The sequence below is a fragment of the Carlito syrichta genome, unplaced genomic scaffold (genome assembly GCF_000164805.1).
Source record: "Carlito syrichta isolate Samal-C Ts95f unplaced genomic scaffold, Tarsius_syrichta-2.0.1 Scaffold287855, whole genome shotgun sequence".
NCBI lineage: Eukaryota > Metazoa > Chordata > Mammalia > Primates > Tarsiidae > Carlito > Carlito syrichta.
In genome coordinates this window covers 66,093-86,767 of record NW_007231951.1, presented here as the reverse complement: position 1 = coordinate 86,767, position 20,675 = coordinate 66,093, and the positions used below count along the sequence as shown (strand labels likewise).

The 20,675-nt window shown below is 40.3% G+C and overlaps 1 protein-coding gene across 1 annotated transcript in view; it reads right to left on the bottom strand.

The window, feature by feature from the left end:
* The window catches only part of SLCO5A1 (solute carrier organic anion transporter family member 5A1), a gene marked incomplete at its 5' end in the record, with an annotated part of 90,755 nt that overhangs the window by 58,750 nt on the left and 11,330 nt on the right, over positions 1 to 20,675 (bottom strand). The window contains one exon of the mRNA XM_021709987.1: positions 6,240 to 6,404. Coding sequence (XP_021565662.1) covers positions 6,240 to 6,404 — 165 coding nt within the window. The remainder of the gene's footprint in view (positions 1 to 6,239; positions 6,405 to 20,675) is intronic.

The following is a 20,675-nucleotide window of genomic DNA, read 5'->3' as shown; positions in this document are numbered from 1 at the left end:
TTTTTTTTCCTTTTTGAGTTGGAGTCTGACCCTATCGCCCAGGCTGGAGTGCAGTGGCACGCTCACGGCCACCCCAGCATCGACCCACTGGGCTCCAGCGATCCTTCCACCTCAGCCTTCCAAGTAACTGGAACTACAGGCAAGCCATTTATTTTTTAATTGTAGAGATGAGGTCTCACTAAGTTGCCCAGGCTGGTCTTGAACCCCTGGGTTCATGCAATCCTCTTGCCTCGGCCTCCCAAAGTGCTAGGATTAGAGGTTTGAGCCACCACACCTGGCCAGTCCTCTGAGTCTTAAAAAGATTGTTTAAGAGCAACGAATCCTTGTTTAACTACCATCTTAGAGCACTGGCTAATAAGAGCCTGGCACAAGATAGATACTCAGACATTTCTTAGATTAGTTGATTGGTGAAAAAAATAAAGGGACTCTGAGTGTCCTAACATATTGACCACTATATTCTTTTACAAAGTTCTCATTAGCATTGAAGAAAAACAAATGTACTTCAGCGTGATAAATACTTATCTGCTCAGAAGACAAAAAGCCTATAATTGTTACTTTTAGTTCCTAATAGCCTATATTCATTTCAAGACTGGTTAAAATGATATAAGTGGGAAGCCACTACAGCTGCTACAGAATGTTGGTTTGCAAGTATCTTCCCTGAGAGCACACCATGTTTGAATGTGGTGTCAACACACATCTTGGAACCAGATGTCATCACCTGACCTTGAGAATGGCCAGTGATGCTAAAAGACTTTTGTACCCAAGACACTCTATTTGTATTTAAAAGCTTAGTTTCAATGTTAAAAAGAAAATGTATGATTATATTTGTAAAACTGGTACAAAATGGATTTTAGAATCCACTTTTGGCCGGGCACAGTGGCTCATACCTGTAATCCCAGCATTCTGAGAGGCTGAGATGGGAGGATCCCTCAAGCCCAAGAGTTTGAGACCAGCCTGGGCAACATAGTGAGACTGTATCTCTACAAAAAATCAGATAGATGTGGTGGCATGTGTCTGTAGTCCAAGCTACTCTGGAGGTTGAGGCAGAAGGATTGCCTAAACCCAGGTGGTCGAGGCTGTGGTGAGGTGCGATCACACCACTTCACTACTGCCTGGGCAACAAAGTAAGACCTAAAAATAAAAATAAAAATAAACACGCTTATAAAATTAAAGAACAAGTACAGAAAAGCTGTTGACACCCTCCAAAGCAAGAAACAAATCAAAGCACACTCATATCTCTCTACATCTAAAGACAGAGAGATTCTCAAGGGCTGCAGTTCCCAATGGCACTGCATTGAATCTCATCAACTCAACTCCAAATCAGTGGCTGAAGACAGATGGCAAATATTTGGCTATTTACACAACACAAATTACAGTACATTTTAAAACAAATGACACCTAATCCCCTTACCACAGAAATGACTATCTTGATTATTCTACAAATGAAAAACAAAACAGAATTTTCCAAGACTATTTTTCATGTAAAGACAAAGCAGACCAGGTTCAGTGGCTCAGCCTGTAATCTCAGCACTTTGGGAGACCGAGGCGAGTGGATTGCCTGGGCCTGTTGGGTTTCAGACCAGCCTGGAAAATTTGGCGAGACCTCGTCTCTACAATAAATCAAAAAAATTAGCCAGGCATAGTAGCATGCGCCTGGAGTTCCGGCTAGTTGAAAGACTGAGATGGAAGGATCGCCGGAGGCCAGCAGGTCGACGCTGGGGTGGCTGTGAATGTGCCACTGCACTCCAGCCTGGGCGACAGAGTGAAGCTCCAACTCAAAAAAAAAAAAGGACAAACCAATGTCTCCAATCTTTATAATTCTGCACTCCAAGGGCAGGCGCCCAGGCAAAGGTGATGCTGAAAGATCACAGTGCTCTGAAAACAAAATGCTATTGACCATGCCTCAGTGGCAGAGTAAGTGGAAATAGAAGCTTAAAACCATCAGAATGTCATTCTACTCGAAACAGTGAAAAACCCAAATGGAAATGATGACAATAGCATATGCCTCCTAAATACTTCAATAAAAATCACATGCTATATGTATATACTCCAAAGAGCACAAGACTCTCACATCATGGCTTACCACTTACTACTTGCCTTTAAGCAAGTTACTTAAACCTCCCTGAGCCTTTGTTTCCTCAACTGGAAAATAGGCATAATTAATAATGCTTACTGCCTAGGCATTAAATCCATGGATTAAATAATATCATTCATATAAAAACACTTAGATAGAGTCCTGCACTTAGTAAACACCCAATACATGTCAGCAGTTGTCTTATTACCATCATTATTATTACTACAGAGGTTTCATTCTAAGACCTGTTCAAGCTGCACAACTTCACATGTCAGGTGCCAACATCATAAATAATAATTTCATTTTTTATTATATGATTAGGTTATATTTTTTCATTTATATTATGTCTATTTGAAGTTAGATAAACTTCCAAACAAATCACTGTTCGCTACTTTGTTTGATTCTCACAATGCCGACTCTAAAGAGACAGGGGAGAGATTATTCTCATCTTATAGATAAACTCCAGTTTCAGCTAGAGATAAGAGACTTGCCCAAAGTCACATAGCCGGCAACCTGACAGTGGCTGAATTCAAGGGCGCCTGCCCTGTCTAACTCCTCCCTCAAGACTCTTCCCATCCATTGCAGGCTTCCGAAAATTCAAAGTATTTCATAAGGTGCAAGAGATGAATGTGACCCCAGGTGGCTGAGCAGAAAGACTCACAGGGAGAGTGCACTATGAACAGATCCACGATTGGGTAGAAACACACTATGTGGGAGGAGTGAAGTGGCGTCAGCTGCAGGGTTCCAATGCTGCCCTCATTAAGACACTGGAGTCACCACCTTCAGCCAGGACACAAAGGTCTCCTCCCTCGCCCCCACTCCCCACCTGCTTGCCTTTAGAGATCTCTCTGCTTCTGACCAAGGAATAAACTGCTCTCTTTCCTCCTCCCTTCCCTCCTCCCTCCCTCCTCCCTCCCTCCCTCCTCTCTCTCTCCCTCCTCTCTCTCTCTCTCTCTCTCTCTCTCTCTCTCTCTCTCCCCCCCCCGCCCCCCAACCTTTTTCCTGCTAGAGTAAGCCATATCCTCCTTTGCTCAAGCTAATCCTCCACAGGGAATCAACCCCTTTCCTCCAAACTTCAAATAAGTGCAACCCAAACCTATGACCCAACCAGCCAAAAGAATCACTGCAATTCAAATCTTCTATTATTTAGACAGATTTTTCATAAACTTTCTATCTCCTCTTAGATCTGTAAGCAACTCAGGGGCCTGGTCTGAGCCTTTAGACTTTTCCAGTTGTGCGTGCTCTCTCACACACACACACACACACACACACACACACACACACACACACACACACACAAACACACACACACACACACACACACACACACACACACACACACACACACACACACACCGCATAGCACCTTGCATACAGCCGGTATCAACCGCGATGTGAATGAGCCAGTGATGGAAGGAGGATCCTTTGCTGTGTGTCTGGCGCTTCTCCCACCACCACCAGCAAATTGCTACAGAGGGTCACACTATCCATGCAAATATTTTTTTAAATGAAAAGAGGACTTGAACTCAGAAACTTTTTCAGAGGAGAAATTAAAACTATCTTTACATCTTTTTCGGATTAATGTCTGAAATCCCCATATCATTCTACATACATAAAAAAGGATTCTGAGAATTAAAGATCTCAAATTAAATAAGTCCTTAAAAAATAAAAATCTATGCTCAGAATAATTCAGCTGGTAAAAATTCAAAAAACCAAGAGGAGTCTTAAACAGAATTATCAGCCCCGTTTAAGTTTTCTGTAATATAACAGACCACCCTCTACTCCTAACCAATTTGAATATCTCTTGACAATCATTGTTTGTTGTTTATCTGTAGAAAAAGGGAAGTTTGTGAGAGCTGGGAATAAAAAGCCTTTTATCAGAACACAGCAGAATCTCTAACACTGTATAAGTTGCAATTGCAGCGATCAAAAAGGAAAACTGCTGATGACAAAACTGATGACAAAATTGATTCTCTAATGCTGATGTTGGAGCATGGGATAAACAGCCTTATTCAATCCTGTACTCCCCTGGCCAAGAGGGACACATTTGGTGACTGCAGCCTTGGCCACACCACTGTGAGACTCTGTAGCCAAACACCCCAGGTCCAAAAATCCATTATTTCATTTTTCTACCAAGGGTTGTCTAGCTAGCCTCTGCTTCTACCAGTAAGTGGTAACTTTGGTCAATATGCATTCAGGGTGCATCAATTTCTACCCAGCTCAGCACTGCGCCACTGTGCCAGTAACTGTCAGAATGGCACATCCAGAGGGAAATGTGCTGATCTCAACAGCTCTACTCCCTAGTGTGGCTGGAATAGGGGCACACAAGATGGCCTCCCTATGTGTGTCCTAAGGACCACTGTTCATGAGAAAGATGCTTCTTAAAAAAAAAAAATTCAGGTTTCATGGTTAAGTAAATTTGAAAAAGACTGTAATCTGAATGTTCTTTGGGAGTTTCAATAACGCATATTGGCATATTAAGGGTGATGAAAAGTACTGCAGTAAAGAACCCCATAATAATACATTGTTTAATTCAGCAAGACTCAAAGTTATTTTACAATGAATCTTCTTTGCAGTAACACCTTTCAGTATTAAAACTCAGTTTGGGAAATGCTTGAGACTACCATTAACAGCTGTGTGGCTTTGAATCTAGCTACAAGACAACCCTTGGTTTCTCTGTCCAAGAATCATTGCTCATTAAAGAGTTAGTACAAAAGGTCAACTAGAAATGGAAGGTTTAGATTTTCTGACAACCAAGCCATAAAATAATCTTGAAATTTTACCTTAATGTAAGAAAATATATTTGTTGAAACTAGGAGAAAGACATATTTTTAGGTCACAATTACAATGGTCCACACAATATATTCTTTATAAACTTTTTATCCGGGACCCACCAACCAATTTTGTATGTCTTTATATGTGGCAGATAAAGTAGAGAACAAAGCAATTACCCAAATATTTTAAAACAATTTCTCTTACTACAGTGATAAAATCTTGCCTGTTGGTTTTCAGACAATCCAAGTTTACTGGGTTTGAATGTGGAACTGGAGAAAGTGGGAGCCTAAATTATCTGAAAAGTTATAATAATTGTACACTGCTTAGCTATAGTTTAGTGATAAGTTTAGTGATTTTGTACACTGCTTAGCTATAGTTTAGTGATAGTTTAGTGATAAGGATGGTCATTTGGCCATCCTTGATATTACTAAGAAAATCTCCAAAATACTACATGATATATATATATATACTGTATATACATACATATATATATACTGAAAATTCCCCCAATATCTGAGAATTAATGTTTCCATGTTACTATGAAAAAGATTTGAGTTCTAAGTACTGTGGGTATGTGTACCAAAGTCTTCTAAAAGTCATTGCCTAGATATAAAACATCTAAAATAAAATTTATACATTTCCTTTTCAACTTCACACATATCCAGTAATTCAATTAAAATTTGCTCACATTTATGAAGGGGAAATCCTGATACCATGAAACTGATCTATATTTCAAAATATCTTTTTTTTTTTTTTTTGGTCACAGTCTCACTCTGTTGCCCAGGCTAGAATACAGTGGCTCACTCACGGCCATTGCAGCCTCAACCAGCTGGGTTCAGGCGATCCATCTGCCTCAGCCTTTTAAGTAGCTAAAACTACAGGTGCACACCACCATGCCTGGCTAACTTTTTTATTTATTGTGGAGAGGAGGTCTCGCCAAGTTGCCCAGGCTGGTCTCGAACCCCTGGACTCAGGCAATCTCTTGCCTCCCCCTCCCAAAATGCTAGGATTACAGGCATGAGCCACTGTACCCAGCTAGATTATCAATATTGTAGCTCAACACTTTAAGATCCTTACCAACCCATCAAAAGATCTATTCAAATTTAAACTTAAACGTCATTGCCTATTTCATTTTTTTAAAAACTGAGAACCACAAAAACATAAATATGTAAAATTCGCCCATTCTAAAACACAGTTGGGAAATATGTTACATGGTAAAACAATCTGAATCAAAGAGAAAACATTTCAGGATTTCCTCCTCCTAAAATCTTGGGGGAGAAAGTTAATGAACTTGTTTAACACTGATGTTAGACTGAACTTCCTCTAGACCCATTCCACTTCATGGTCAACATGATCATGTTTTCAAGTAGCCCTAACGGCAGTGCCTTACCAGTGTAGATGCTGGCATTGGAAGCTGGGATACCAAACTGTGACTCGATGAACTTGGGAATGAAGGTAATGAAAGCAGTTACAATGGCACTCTCAGCTGTGTATGACAAACTCACAAAAAGGAATGTCATGTTGCTTAAGATCCTGACAGCTGCTCTTGGTAGGTCTACAAAATGACAAAAATGACAAATGAATGTTATAAACAATGGATGGAAAACAAAATAAAACTGAATTGTTTTTGAAATGAACTGGAAATAGGCAGTGAGCAATATTTGCACAAAAGAATAAAAATAGCAAGATCTGATGATGATTAGAAACCATCCCCTTTATTAAATAGATTTTGGTTTGGTTTTTTAAATTTCAACCAGGATAAGAAAATTAAGTATCTAGAAACATACATCTATACAAATATCCTTATTAGCAGTACCCAACCTATGTCTCTTATTTCAATAAGTGTTTAAGTTATTTGCATTTCTTCACTGATTAAAACAATGTTATTCTCTGTTAAGATGTTAAAGTTCCCTAAAATGTGCACAAGGAGGGATCCAAAAAACCCGGAATTTATTTATAAGAAAAATGTATATTTATTCTTACGTGTTTAAACTTTAGTCACCTTCAAAGTACTCTCTGTTTGATGCAATACACCTATCAAGGTGCTTTTTCCACTGCTCAAAACAGTGTTGAACTTGTCCATTTTGATACCTTTTAGTGCTTCTGCTGTTTTTTGTTTCACCTCTTCCATATTTTCCATTGGCAAAATATTTCCCTTTGAGGGCTTTTTTTCATCCAGGAAAACAAAAAAAGTCACTTGGGGTGAGATTGGGTGAAAAGTGAGGGTGACTCCCACAGGAGTCATGCTGTTTTTGGTTAAAAACTGCTGAACACTCAGCATGGTGTGGGCAGGTGTGCTCATAAATCACCCATCATGAAATGGACAAATGCATTGAAAGAATCTTCCAAAAAAATTTCACCAAAGTCAAATGCAGCCCCCCACAACAATGCTAGCTAGTACACTGATACTGATGGGGACCTAGAACACTTGCCTAGTGGGGTAAGCCTGTACTACAAGGGGATCACCCATGGAAAGATAATTTTGGGGGGTTCTCCCTCATAAAGCACCTGCAACACAGTCCTAAATTACCACTTCCACTCCATCCAACTATCACCTTCATGTACCTATTCCTCTGCTGTGGGTATCTCCATGATGTTGGACATCTGACTGTCCAGCCTCTTTATGATATAGGAAAAAATCTCAGCTAGAAAAGCTAAAAGGGGTGAAGCTGTCAGATCAGACACACTGAGGTACTTGGATTAGGGAACAAATCCAAGGTGCCCCTCAAAAATAAAGAAAAGTCTCACCCTTGAGTCTAGGCAATTATTTCACAGAACTTACCATGTATATGCTTCAAGATAAATGTGCAAGTATTTTCAATGGAACATTATAATAGCAAAAACTGGGGGGGGGGGGGGGGGAATCCAATTTAGGGGGAAATTTTTTCCCCAAGGAAACATGGGAAATGTTTAAATTATGGCACAGCCATATAATGGAATACTATGCTACAGACAAAAATGAAATAGAGCTGTATGTGCTGCCATAAAAGAACTCCAAGAAATATTTTTATTAATGTATAAAACAAGCATGTGTGTAATCATATTTAAGTAAAAATCAAACAAACCAAAATAATGTATCTATAACCTCAAATGTATTCTTCTCAATATATACAAAACACCAGACGATTAAGGGTTTATGTTCTGTGATTGGGACTAAGATTGGGAAAGAAGAATAAAATTAGATTCTTGTGTATAAACTTTTGAGTTTTCTGCATGTTTATAATGTAAATTAATGTGCATTTATATAATATTTACATATCTTCCTAGAAAAGGCAAGCTGCATCATTTTTGACAATACAGTCATCTCAGAGAACAGTTATCTCCTTATGAGCCACCATAATAGTCATTTCATTAAAATTAACAAACAACTTTTATTAAATCATAGCCTCCTATTCATCAGAATTGAAAGCTTACAAAGTCAAGACTATTCACTATGACCATTTTAAAATTTAAATTAAATTTAAAATTCTATATCTTAATTTTTAAAGCTTAAATTAACATTTTAAAAGAAAATTAATATGCATGCTTTACTTTTTAACATAAACACACCAGAGAAAAGTATAATCAAAGTACTTCATAAAATTATCCTATATTCTCTGGCAAACACTGAGTTAAAATGTCACATCCAAAATATAATATTTAAAAAGCTAAAATTACCTACCAACATTTAAAGATTCAAATTAAAGTTAGCAGCATAGTAAATGCCAATGTGCTGAATCTAAAACATCTGGAGCAAATATGAAATAAATGTTTAATAAAAGAAGATAACATGTATCACATGAATATTTTAAGAAAAACTAGTTATACCAAACTGGTTTTTCTTCCATATCCATTTGATATGATAAAATAGTCTTGTGATTTCAAGGATAACTAAACATATGTATGATGGTTATCTTGACTTTTCTCTTTTAATAAAAAAAGTCTGCTGTTATTTAAGAAGACTTAAGCAAAAGTTCAGACTTTCAAAACTCTAAGTTAACTTTGTTCTTCCTTCCACCTTTCTCCTTCCCCTTTATTGAGGTTGAGGTTTCAGCTCAAATGCCCCGTAGGAGAGGGGGGTTGGGCAAGTATCCAGAGTTGTGTCTTTGGTTGTTGGAGCGAGGTGGTTTTTAACATAAAAGGGGGACTTAGCAAATAAATAATTAATTGAGAACAACAGGAATCCATTTTCTAACTGCCAAAGGAGGAAGTTACAAATATGGAAAGGGCAACAGATATCAGATTGGAACTGGAGGTACTGGTGTGAATTCATGATTTAGATAGGTAAACAGAGAGATAAATAGATTTGATGAAGACAGATACACATAGACAGGTGGCAGATTATGTGTATGAGTGTGCACACCCACACACGTGTATATACACTTATGTCCTAACTATGTCTACTAACAGGGTTCACAAGTAATGACACCCTGGGTCGTAAGGAGCCCACCAAGCACTCAGGTCTTGGTTTCTAAAATCCATCTTCAGCCAGGCGCGGTGGCTCACACCTGTAATCCCAGTACTTTGGGAAGCAGAGGTGAGAGGATTGCCTGAGTCCAACAGTTTGAGACTAGCCTGGGCAACATGGCAAGACCTCGTTTCTACAATGACTCAAAAAAAAAAAATTAGTCAGGCATGGTGGTGCATGCCTGTGGTTCCAGCTACTTGGAAGGCTGAGGCAGAAGGTTTGCCTGAGCCCAGCAATTGGAGGCTGTGGTGGCTGTGAGCATGCCACTGCACTCCAGCCTCAGTGACACAGCAAGACTCCTACTCAAATAAATTAATTAATTTAATTAAGTTAAATAAATAAAATCCATCTTCCACTAAAAGGAACCAGAGCTCCTTGGAAAAATATCTAACTACAGAGCTGGGACAAAAAAACACAAGATAAGCCTGGAAAACCTTGTTGAACAAAAAAGCAAAGAAGTGCTCATAGAATGATGAGAACATATCAGAAAGACACAGAAGACAGCTTGAAAAATTCCCAGGGGCCAATTTGGGACAATTTGAGTCCAGTGGATGCTAAAACTGGCAAGTGAAAGTTTAATAGGAATAAGACAGAGCCAATCCTCAATATTGGATTCCATATTTGCAAAGTTGCCTACTCACTAAAACGCTTTTGTAACCCCCAAAAAATAAGACTACGCTTTCGGACCAGCAAAAATTTGAGTTGTCTGATGCACACATTCCCAGTTGAGGTAGAGCAAGATGATGCTCAGCCTTCCTGTTTCAGATCTCAGACAGTACGAGTATCCTTTCTTTTTTTTTTTTTTGAGTTGGAGTCTCACTCTGTCACCCAGACTGGAGTGCAGTGGCCGCTCCCGGCCACCGCAGCCTCGACCTGCTGGGCTCCGGTGATCCTTCTGCCTCAGCCTTCCTAGTTGCCAGAATTACAGGCACGCGCTACCACGCCCAGCTGATTTTTTTGATTTATTGTAGAGACGAGGTCTCGCTGCCCAGGCGGGTCTTGAACCCGCGGGCTCAGGCAATCCACTCACCTCAGCCTCCCAAAGGCGCAGGATTACAGGCTGAGCCACCAAACCCGGCTACGAGTATCCTTTCATAATATATTATCAAGTTTTTCACATTTTGTGCTTTTGTTGTTTAAAATCGCCCAAACACAGCGCTGCAGTGCTGTCTAGTGTTCCCAAGTGCAAGAAGGCTGTGATGTGCCTTACCCGGAAAATACATGTGTGAGATAAGCTTCATTCAGGCTTTAGTTACAGTGCTGTTGGTCATAACTTCAACGCTAATGAATCAACAATACATATTAAATAAGGGATCTTTAAACAGAAAGACACTCAAAACAAGGCTGTGTATAGCTAGTTGATGGTTATGTTATGACAGGAAGCCCACCCTGTGTCTCCCCTAGGAGCAATGCTCAGTATTGACTGATTCAGTGTTCACAGTAACTTTATAAACCCTAACTGCTTCTGCTTCAAATAATGGTAATCAACTATCTATCTATCTATCTATCTATCTATCTATCTATCTATCATCTGTGTATATATAGATATATAGATATATAATCCCAAGATATTTCTCCACAAAGTGCTTATAAGTGGCCGGGCTCAATGGCTCAGCCTGTAATCCCAGCACTTTGGGAGGCCGAGGCGAGTGGATTGCCTGAGCCCGCAGGTTCAAGACTCACCTGGGCAACTTGGCGAGACCTTGTCTCTACAATAAATAAAAAACTAGCCAGGCATGGTAGTGCACCCCTGTAGTTCCAGCTACTTGGAAGGCTGAAGCAGAAGATCACTGGAGCCCAGTGGGTTGAGGCTGCGGTAGCCAGGAGCGTGCCACTGCACTCCAGTCTAGGCGACAGAGCGAGACTCCAACTCAAAGAAAAAAAAGTGCTTATAAATTATTTACTGATTTTTAATTACATTATACTTAACGTTAAAGTGAAGAAACCTGAAAGATACCATGTTATCCCAGTGATAAAAGTCAGCCTAACTGGTAATTGAGCAAACACTGTGTGCCTCTGTTATGGAGCATCATTTCAGTGGGTTACCTCTAAAAGTTCATACATCTGGAGACGAGGAACTTATTCAGAGTGAAGGATACTAAAAGCACAGAACTAAATGTGATCCCGGATTGGATCTTGGACACAATGGCATTATTGGGATAATTGACAAAATTGGAATGGGGACCATGATTTAGATAGTAGCACCAGGTCAACATGAATTTCCTGGTTTTGATGACTGCCCTGTGGCCATGTAGGAGAGTGACCTTGTACTTAGGAAGCATCCATGGAAGTATTAAGGGACAGTAGAGTACCATACCCTCAACTTTTCAGAAACATTAATTGAGGAATTGGGTACAGCGACTCTGAGGCTCTGTGTGCTATTCCTGTAGCTTTTCTGTAAATTCAAAATTATTTCAGAAACACAAAGTTTAAAATTGTATGGGTTGTTAAGTCAAATACCTAATTTTTATGCTGAAGGTTATATCTTAAATCAGCTTTTGGTGTCATTTATAACAGTGCCATTATAAAATCAAAATGCAGTAAAAAGCATGATGGAGAGGTAATGAAATAATGCTAGTGATTATCATTTTTGATCACTCAATGCCAGAAAATCCTGCAAATTCAACTATACGAGCAAGCTGACACTAAAACCAGGAAATACTTTAAACAGCAGTAAAGTAGAAATAAAATTCAATTCAAAGCATTAAAATTCAAGAGAATGTAATATAAGGTGGACTGCACTCAGAAATCACTTTGAAAAGAAATGTCAATAGCACTGGCAGGTCATTTGCTCCTTACGGATGCACATCAATGGCAGGCCAAGTGGCCCCACTATCAAGCACACATGGCCCAGGTGTTAAGTTACACTCCAATCACAATGCTGCAATAAATCCGAGGCTCCCAATGACCCTAAAAACCTTTAGTCAAATTTTCAGAAAATGTAAGATGCAGAATATGCCTGGATTCTTTTGGAAGATGATAAGGGACATTTGTTTATGAGAGACTGAATCCATTTCAGGGAGGGCAGAGACCAAAATTTATTCTCCATACTTCATGGATTACGGCATAATATAAGGCAGCATATTATTATTATATGTCTGTGATTTTTTTTGACCATTAACCAAACATGTCCTGCATGTGTGAATGTTTTATGTTCATAAAAGAAATCTATAATTTAAAGTTTCTATTAGACTAAGGTCTTTATTTGAAATAGCAAAGTTTTAAAAGAGCATCAATTTCAGCAAACCTGAAAGGCATAAACACCTTTTCAAGAGGGCAGAGGGAAGAACTTACTGAGAGTTTACTTAGTTGAGTGAGAAATGCATCCCATTCTGGAGAGGAATCTGTAAGCACCTACCACACCTAAAGACCCCTCTTCTGTGGCCCCTTAGAGCAAAGCTGCAGGGCTTTTACTCATATCCTTAAATGAGCCGATTGGATCAGGGAAGGAAGCTGAACTCTAAGGTGATACTTGCAGGAATCCCAGCAGCTACGAGACACCAGGGCACCCTATGTGAGCAAAGACTGACCAACCCCTTGACTTTGTTTCCATTAGAGCGTTTACATTTGAAACATACAAAGGGATCATTAGGCAGGGTGTATGACAAAGATTGAGAGAGAGACAAAAGTAAGAAAAAGGAATTGAGTCTAGAGCCACAATTGAGTCTGTGCAAGTGTGGCTGTGGGTCCCAAGGGCAACAGGCACGTTCTCATCTGCCAGGGGTCTGATCACCAAGACTTCTACTCTCTTCTGGAGTCTTATGCTAGAACCCCAGTTTTTCAGGTGGCTCGAACTGGGTCTTTTGTCCTTTGCAAGCTGAAAGGACCTATATCATGCCTTTTTTGCTATTTTCTTAGATTACTCAAACTTTTTTAAAAAAATAATATATTTGAAGGGTCGGGCACAGCAGCTCATATCTGTAATCCCAGCACTTTGGGAGGCCGAGGCCAGAGGATTGCTTGAGCCCAGGAGTTCAAGACCAGCCCAGGCAACATAGCAAGACCTCATCTCTACCAGAAAAATGAAACAAAATTACCCGGCGTAGTGGTACATGCCTGTAGTCCCAGCTACTTGGAAGCCTGAGGCAGGAGGATCACTTGACGCCAGGAGGTGACACTGTACTCCAGCCTGGATGACAGAGTGAGATCCCAACTCATAGATAGACACTGTACTCCAGCCTGGATGACAGAGTGAGATCCCAACTCATAGATAGATAGATAGATAGATAGATGACAGAGTGAGATCCCAACTCATAGATAGATAGATAGATAGATCGATAGATCGATCGATAGATAGATAGATAGGCAGAGATAGATAAAATGATATATTTGAAAAAGATGCTAAGCAAAGAGACTGACCAATCACAAAGAGAAGGCCTGGTTACCATGAACTCCTGTGAAAGCAGGCACCCGCCTGCCCGTCCACTCTGAAATCCTGTAACTGCCCTCCCACGAGTGTAGTGGCCGAAAGTTCAATCCGAGAGACCACCAAGAGCCAATTCCAATGAAAGTTCAAGAAGGTCTTTATTTGCAAGCTCGAGCCTGGACCTCTGTCAACAACCGACGCAGCGGAGTACACCCAGAGGCCCTGACTTTCTTAAGCAGATACCTTTTATGCTTTTACACAAAGGGAGGAGGAGTTTGGGGGGACTTTCCAGTCTTGTTACCATTTAATTGGGTAGTAACCTCTGGTGGTCAGCCCAATCGTGGAGGATTGGCTAGCTTGACTCGGGCTGACCTTGGCCCACTAGCTGGGGAAGTTGCAGAGACATTTGGAAACTTTAGGTGATTTTCCCCTGGCACCTGATTGGTTGTTGCTAAGGGGAAAGTGGGTCAAGGGAAGGGGTTGAAGCTTGAACTGGAGCTTTGCAGTTTTTCCCATAACTGAAACTTTAAACAGCTACAGGTTATGTTTTAAAGCAGAAAACTAAAATGGCTGTGCTATTGTCCACAAGCCGATTACATATTTATTGGGTTATAGCATGTTCTTAACCTAAGTTTATGGTATACTCTATTACGGTTCTCTCAGGAGCACTATCCCTAGCTGTGATCCTCCTTATCTCTCTATTGTTTACACTACGCCCTATCACTCTCCTTGGCAAATGCCAAACTCATTCAGTGAGTTTCAGGACTGACATCTTCTCCTGTGGGAAGTACAGTGCCTCCAGATAGATGAGAGGGCTCCCTCTCTGCTCCAAGTACTTGGTTCATAACTCCAGTCATCAATTCTTACGTAACTGCATGTGTTTCAGGAGACTGTAAACACTATGAATGCAGGACCAAGGGACTCTCTGTACAGCTGTAGGCACTCAAAAAATATACTCAAAATGTATTTATTTCTTCACGTTCTTTATTGTATGGCTGTCATAATTTGTACTAAAACATTATCCATATACTTGTAAGAAAATGAAGTTCATTCCAAAGAAGCATAATTTTCTTGTGAGGAGGAGTCAGGTGTTAAAAACACACAAGTTATAAGATGAAGATGGCCAAAGTGGTGGGTTCACCAAAGACACAGAAAAATAAGAAGGACAGAATAGATGGTCCTTTTAATAGTACAGTACTTTAAAGCTAAAGAGTCCTTAGTGGGTTTAGATAGGATTAAAAAATAAAAAGTCCATCAGAGAAAAATTAAAATGCTAACAGAAGGAAATATTCAATATTTCATTTATCCAGCACATCGAGAAAAGAGTTATTTCGTATGCTTACATTTTTCGATGTCTGAATAATTGGCTCTTTAAGCAACAAAGCTTTAAATATTTTTGTTGTATTAATTGGTACTACTAGAGAATTCATAGCACAATTTGACTTTTTTTTCAAGATTCATAGTCATAATGAATACTAGTTTCTATATGCTAATTAGTTTGAGCATATTTTTTAACCTTCACTAATTTTTCTAATTTATTCCTCTGGCTGCAAGAAAATTCCTCCCCCATGATATATTGTTTGTGTGTTTGTTTTTACCTACTGACGTGCTTCCACATTAACTTTTCTCTGTTAGGTTGTAAGGAGACCATCTGAAAGCAAAGAAGCTATTAATTTTGTTCTTTTGATTTTTAAAAAAAATGTAAATAGGTAATGGAATAAGGAATAGTGCTTATTTTACTATTGTACAAAATAGATGAATTATCTCTGTGAAGCAGTTGACTAAATTTTATTACCTGAAAACTTACATTTCTACCAAGGTACAAATTATAAACATTATAAGTACCACCAGAACAAAGATTTGAGGGGGGGAAAAAATAAAAAAATAAAAGAGTAAATACCAAACAAACACGCTGATCCCTCTTGATATAAAATATAATATAAAAAAATATATATATATTGTTGCAGGAAAAACACATTTATCTGAAGTTCAGCAGCCTATGTGGTTTATTTTCTTTGTGTTTAAATTCAACTAAAACATATACTTTTTAAAAAATCATGTATTGGCCAGACACAGTAACTCAGCCTGTAATCCCAGCACTTTGGGAGGCCGAGGCAAGAGGATTGCCTTAGCCCAGGGATACAAAACCAGCCTGGGCAACTTGGTGAGACCTCATCTCTACAATAAATCAAAAAACAAACCGGGCGTGGTAGCACATGCCTGTAGTTCCAGCTACTTGGAAGGCTGTGATGAAAGGACTGCCTAAGCCCAGCAGGTCGAGGTTGCAGTGGCTGTGAGCATGCCACTGCACTACAGCCTGGGCAACAGAGTGAGACTTCAACTCAAAAAATAATAATAAATAAATAATCATGTATTAAGGAGCAATTCACAGAACATAAAGTTGATTATTTTAAAATGAACAGTTCAGTGGTATTTCGTAGTCACAATGCTGTGCAATCACCATCTCTATCGTTTCAAAATACTTTTTTATTATAAAGTATTATAAAGTATTTTTATTATAAAGTATTTTATTATAAAAAAGTATTTCAGAAATGGGATTAGAATTTGTTTTTATTTTATTCTTTATGTATTTACATACTTTCTAAATTTTCGACTGTGAACATGCATTACTTTTAGGATCTTTAAAAAAAAACTGTAATTTTAGAGAATCTCCTCTCTCTTTAATTTACTTTCTAAATAAACTAAATTTTCCAGTCTAAAAAAAAAACTGTAATTTTAAAAGGATGCAGAAATATGTCATTCCCCAGGAGAATTCTTTCCCTCTTCCTTTTACCTTCCTTAAACTGTATAGGCCTCCATTCTAAGACTTAACATATTACGTTGTGTCTGTTTTCCTTTCTGCCTCCCTTTGAGGCCAGAACTGTAACTTTTCATGTATGAATCCTGAGTTCTTAGTTATATAGTAGTTGCTCTGGGGCTAGGCTTACCAACCCTTCCACGACCCTTTATAGACACTTGAGAGAGGAGACATTCTAAAGATAGATGTTGCCAGCCATCTCTCAGTAATTAAATGACATTTGGAAACTCATCTATTCCTTTCCTAAAAGTCTTAGATAATGCCAATTTCTTACATAAAAGTAGAATTTGAGGAGTGACCAAACAAGCAGATAAGGGCAGCTAAAATAGACTCAAGTCAGGGCAGCCCCCTCGGGTCTCCTCCCACTGTAGGAGCTTTTCTCTCCTCTCAATAAATCCTGCTTTCTCACTTTCTGGCTGTCCACGTCCCTCCTTCTTTCCAAGCATGAGACAAGAAACTTGACCCTGAAGAGCTGCAACCTGAGGAGCTGCAGAAGATCATGGGAGCTGAAGAGCCATGCACCCCCAAAGACTGGCTTCCCAGAGACTGGCTTGCCAGCCCACGGAGCCGGCTGAAGCAGGAGAGCTGCTGGAAGAAGCGAGACTCCAAGGCTGAGACACCCCGAGGGTTAGGCTTGCCAACCCACCAAACCAGCAACACTCTCAGGACTTGGCTTGCCAGCCCATTAGAGCTGACATTTCTGGGGCCAGGCTTACCAACCCCTCCACGACCCTCTCTGGGGCTTGGCTGGCCCACCTACTGAGCTGACACTCTGGAAGCCCAGGTTGACCTGAAAAATCCCCAGCAGTTTTGGCGCCCCAATGTGGGGCTGGACGGAAGGAGGCCATCAAACTTCAAATGGTGATGCAGATGGAACATTGTATGGAAACTTCTTTCTACAGAGGACCTTTAGATTGCTGACCTTTAGATCACCCTCCCGGGCATCCCTAGCTGCCGTCCCCATATAATGCCCATGATCAGCAGGCAGTAGCCAGACTGGTTAGACTGGCAATCGTCCTTACTCCCTACCAGTAGTTAGGGTTATTACTCCAGAGGGGAGAATGAGACAGGAGATAGTTAGAGAAAGGCTAGGCAGACAGACAGGCAGGTCTTCTGGTAACCAAGCAGTGAACTTCCAGCAGGCCTCTAGGGATCAGCATTGGTAAACAAGCTCCCTGCAGAACCTCTCAAGCTAGAGCTTAAGTACTCACTGCGGGAATCAAAAAGCAACCAATCAGCTCACCATTAGGCCCCTACCTCCTGCCAATTGGTCCTTAATACTGACCAATCAGAACAGTTACAGCTCACATCGAATGCAAGCCAATCGGCTTGGACTTAGGGCTATATAAGTTTTCAATCCCAGCCACGCAGCCCCTTCAGGTTCACTCCCACTGTGGGAGCTTTTCTGTCCTCTCGATAAATCCTGCTTTCTCAAAATTAAAAAATAAAATAAAGTAAAGTAAATGGACTCAAATCAAAACAAGCCAGAGAATTCACATTGGGCACAAAGAGATCAATAGTAAAAACAGAAACAACCAGAGTGAAAGTTTATTATTATATACAAAAGGTTGGGATTTTATTGATAAATTATATAATAATTTAATCTTGCCAAAATACCGGGTGCTTTTTGAAGCACATGGAGGAACCAGGCCTTGGCCTCCAGGGCACAGAAGCCTCCTGAAGGTGAGAAAGGGAAGTTAGCAGAATAAAGAAAGATGAAGGGAACCTCACAGGATAATTCTAGTTGAAGGAGGCCAGTGAGAAGATACTCCAGCTCTAACGCACATATCCTTAGTTAATCATGGTTTTTGGTTTTTGTTTTTTTAGAAAGCAGGATTTATTGAGAGGACAGAAAAGCTCCCGAAAGTTGGCAGGAACCCGAAGCGGTTGCCCAATCATGGTTTTTAAAATTTTCTGTATTTTATAATGTTTTGACATCTTAAAAAGCTTGCTGAGCGGGGCACAGTGGCTCACACCTAGAACCCAGCACTTTGGGAGGCTGAGGTGAGAGGACTGCTTGAGCCCAGGAGTTCGAGACCAGCTTAGGCAACATAATGAGATCTCATCTCTACAAAAATAAAATAGAAAATAAGCTGGGCATGGTGAGGTACACCTGTACTCCCAGCTACTCAAGAGGTTGAGTTAGAAGGATCACCAGAGCCTAGGAGGTAGAGGCTGTGATGAGCCATGCCACTGCATTCCAGCCTGGGTGACAGAGTAAGACTCCGACTCAAAAAAAAAGCTTGCTGGCTAAAGAGAGACTGCCCTCCCAGCCTCCCAGGACTACCAATCCCTAGAGATAGCAAAGGGATCAGCTGCCACCAGGAGCACACCTTTCATAAGTAAACCAACCAATCCCAAGTGTGTATCCCCAACCTTCCCTTATCTAACTCTCACACACCAAACCCTACTTCCCTGGCTCTAACCACCCAGGGCCAACCCAGGCATCTAGAGACCACCCTTATAGCCCAGAGACCATCAACACTCTTCAAATTAACCAATCCTAAGCCATTGCCCAAGGAAACCCCAATAAAGGCTCTGACCTAGGCTCTGGTCCTCACTCTTGTTCTGCCTCCTAACCAAACCTGGTGTTCCCCCTGGGGCCCTGCATAACATGGTGTGTTCTCTTCTCTTGGGAAATGTAAGTAATAAGTCCCCCTTCCAGTGGCGTTAATCCATCATGCTGTCACTAAGTCATCTGTATAAATTAAAATCCCATGATGCATGGTACATGGGAAAAATTAAAGAACAGCTTTCCTTAAAATCTCTTCGTGAAATTCCTTGATTCTCTTCCTTTGTAAATGCTTAAATTACAGTCTATACCCATGGGTTCCACACCCGCGGAGTCAACAACCAACCATGAACCAAAAATATTTGGGAAAAAAATGAATGGTTGCATCTATATGGAACACACAGAGCCTTTTTTTTTCCTGTCATTATTCCCTAAACAATACAGCATAACTATTTACACAGCATTTACATTGTACTGGGTGTTATAAGACATCTAGAGATGATTTAACATACACAGGCAGATGTGTACAGGTTATATGGAAAATGCTTTATCATTTCATATCAGGAACTTAAGCATCCGTAAATTTTGGTATCCACAGAGGCGGAAGGGAGTTCTGGAACCATGGCTATTAAAGGAAATTTGTATTTTATTATTCCTGTATCTCTAATCTTTTTGTTCCTATTACCCGTATAACTTAAAGCCTTCTGGTATATCAAACAGTTGGTGAACTGTTGGGCGCAGTGGCTCATGCCTGTAATCCCAGAACTTTGGGAGGCTGAGGCAAGAAGATTGCTTGAGCCCAAGAGTTCAAGACCAGCCTAGGCAGCATAGCAAGACTTCATCTCCACAAAAAATTAGCCAGGTGTGGTGGTGCATGCCTGTAGTCCCAGCCCAAGAGGTTGAAGCTGTGGTGAACCATGATTGTGCCACTGAACTCCAGCCTGGGTGACAGAGTGAGACCCCCACCTCAGAAAACAAGTAAATAAATAAATAAATCTGGCGAAAACCTTAGTAGCTTCTTTTATGGCCTGTAAATCTTGCACCATCCTGAGAATGTCCTTGAGTGCAGTGTAGAAATGACTTATCCTGCCTGTTATCCAGAAGTATCAAACAATTTTAGGTTAGGGTTTTCGGTAAAAGCAAAGCCAAAGTCACTCATCATATGCAACACAGCCAACGGAGAAGCTAAATGCTCCTATTTCCTGCTCATTTTCTTTGAAACAAATGACGCCATGGGTTCCCCAATCACAAGTTCTCCTCAAAGTCTTCCAGATCCTCCCTCCTCTCCAGAACATACCAGTAAATGGCATTTGCTGCTTTCATGGAAAAGACAGAGGGAACTAGATGACACTAGCACACCATAGCCACCTCAAGGCTTAGCACATTGAGCCTGAAGCCACTTCCCTACAACAAGTGGACAGAAATGGCAGCCACCGGGGCCCAAAATACATCATTGGTGGCTCCTGGCCACAGTACTACTTTGCTTTTTAAAATTCAGGACCAATGAGTATTTTCAGATGTCTTTCTAAGTAGATGCTACTCTGAGTCATCCACATGTATACCTTTTTTACTGAGTATAAAGAGCTTTCTTTTTTGTTTTCTGTTTTTTGTTTGTTTTTTGTGGTTTTTTTGAGTTGGAGTCTCACTCTGTCACCCAGACTGGAGTGCGGTGGCCGCTCCCGG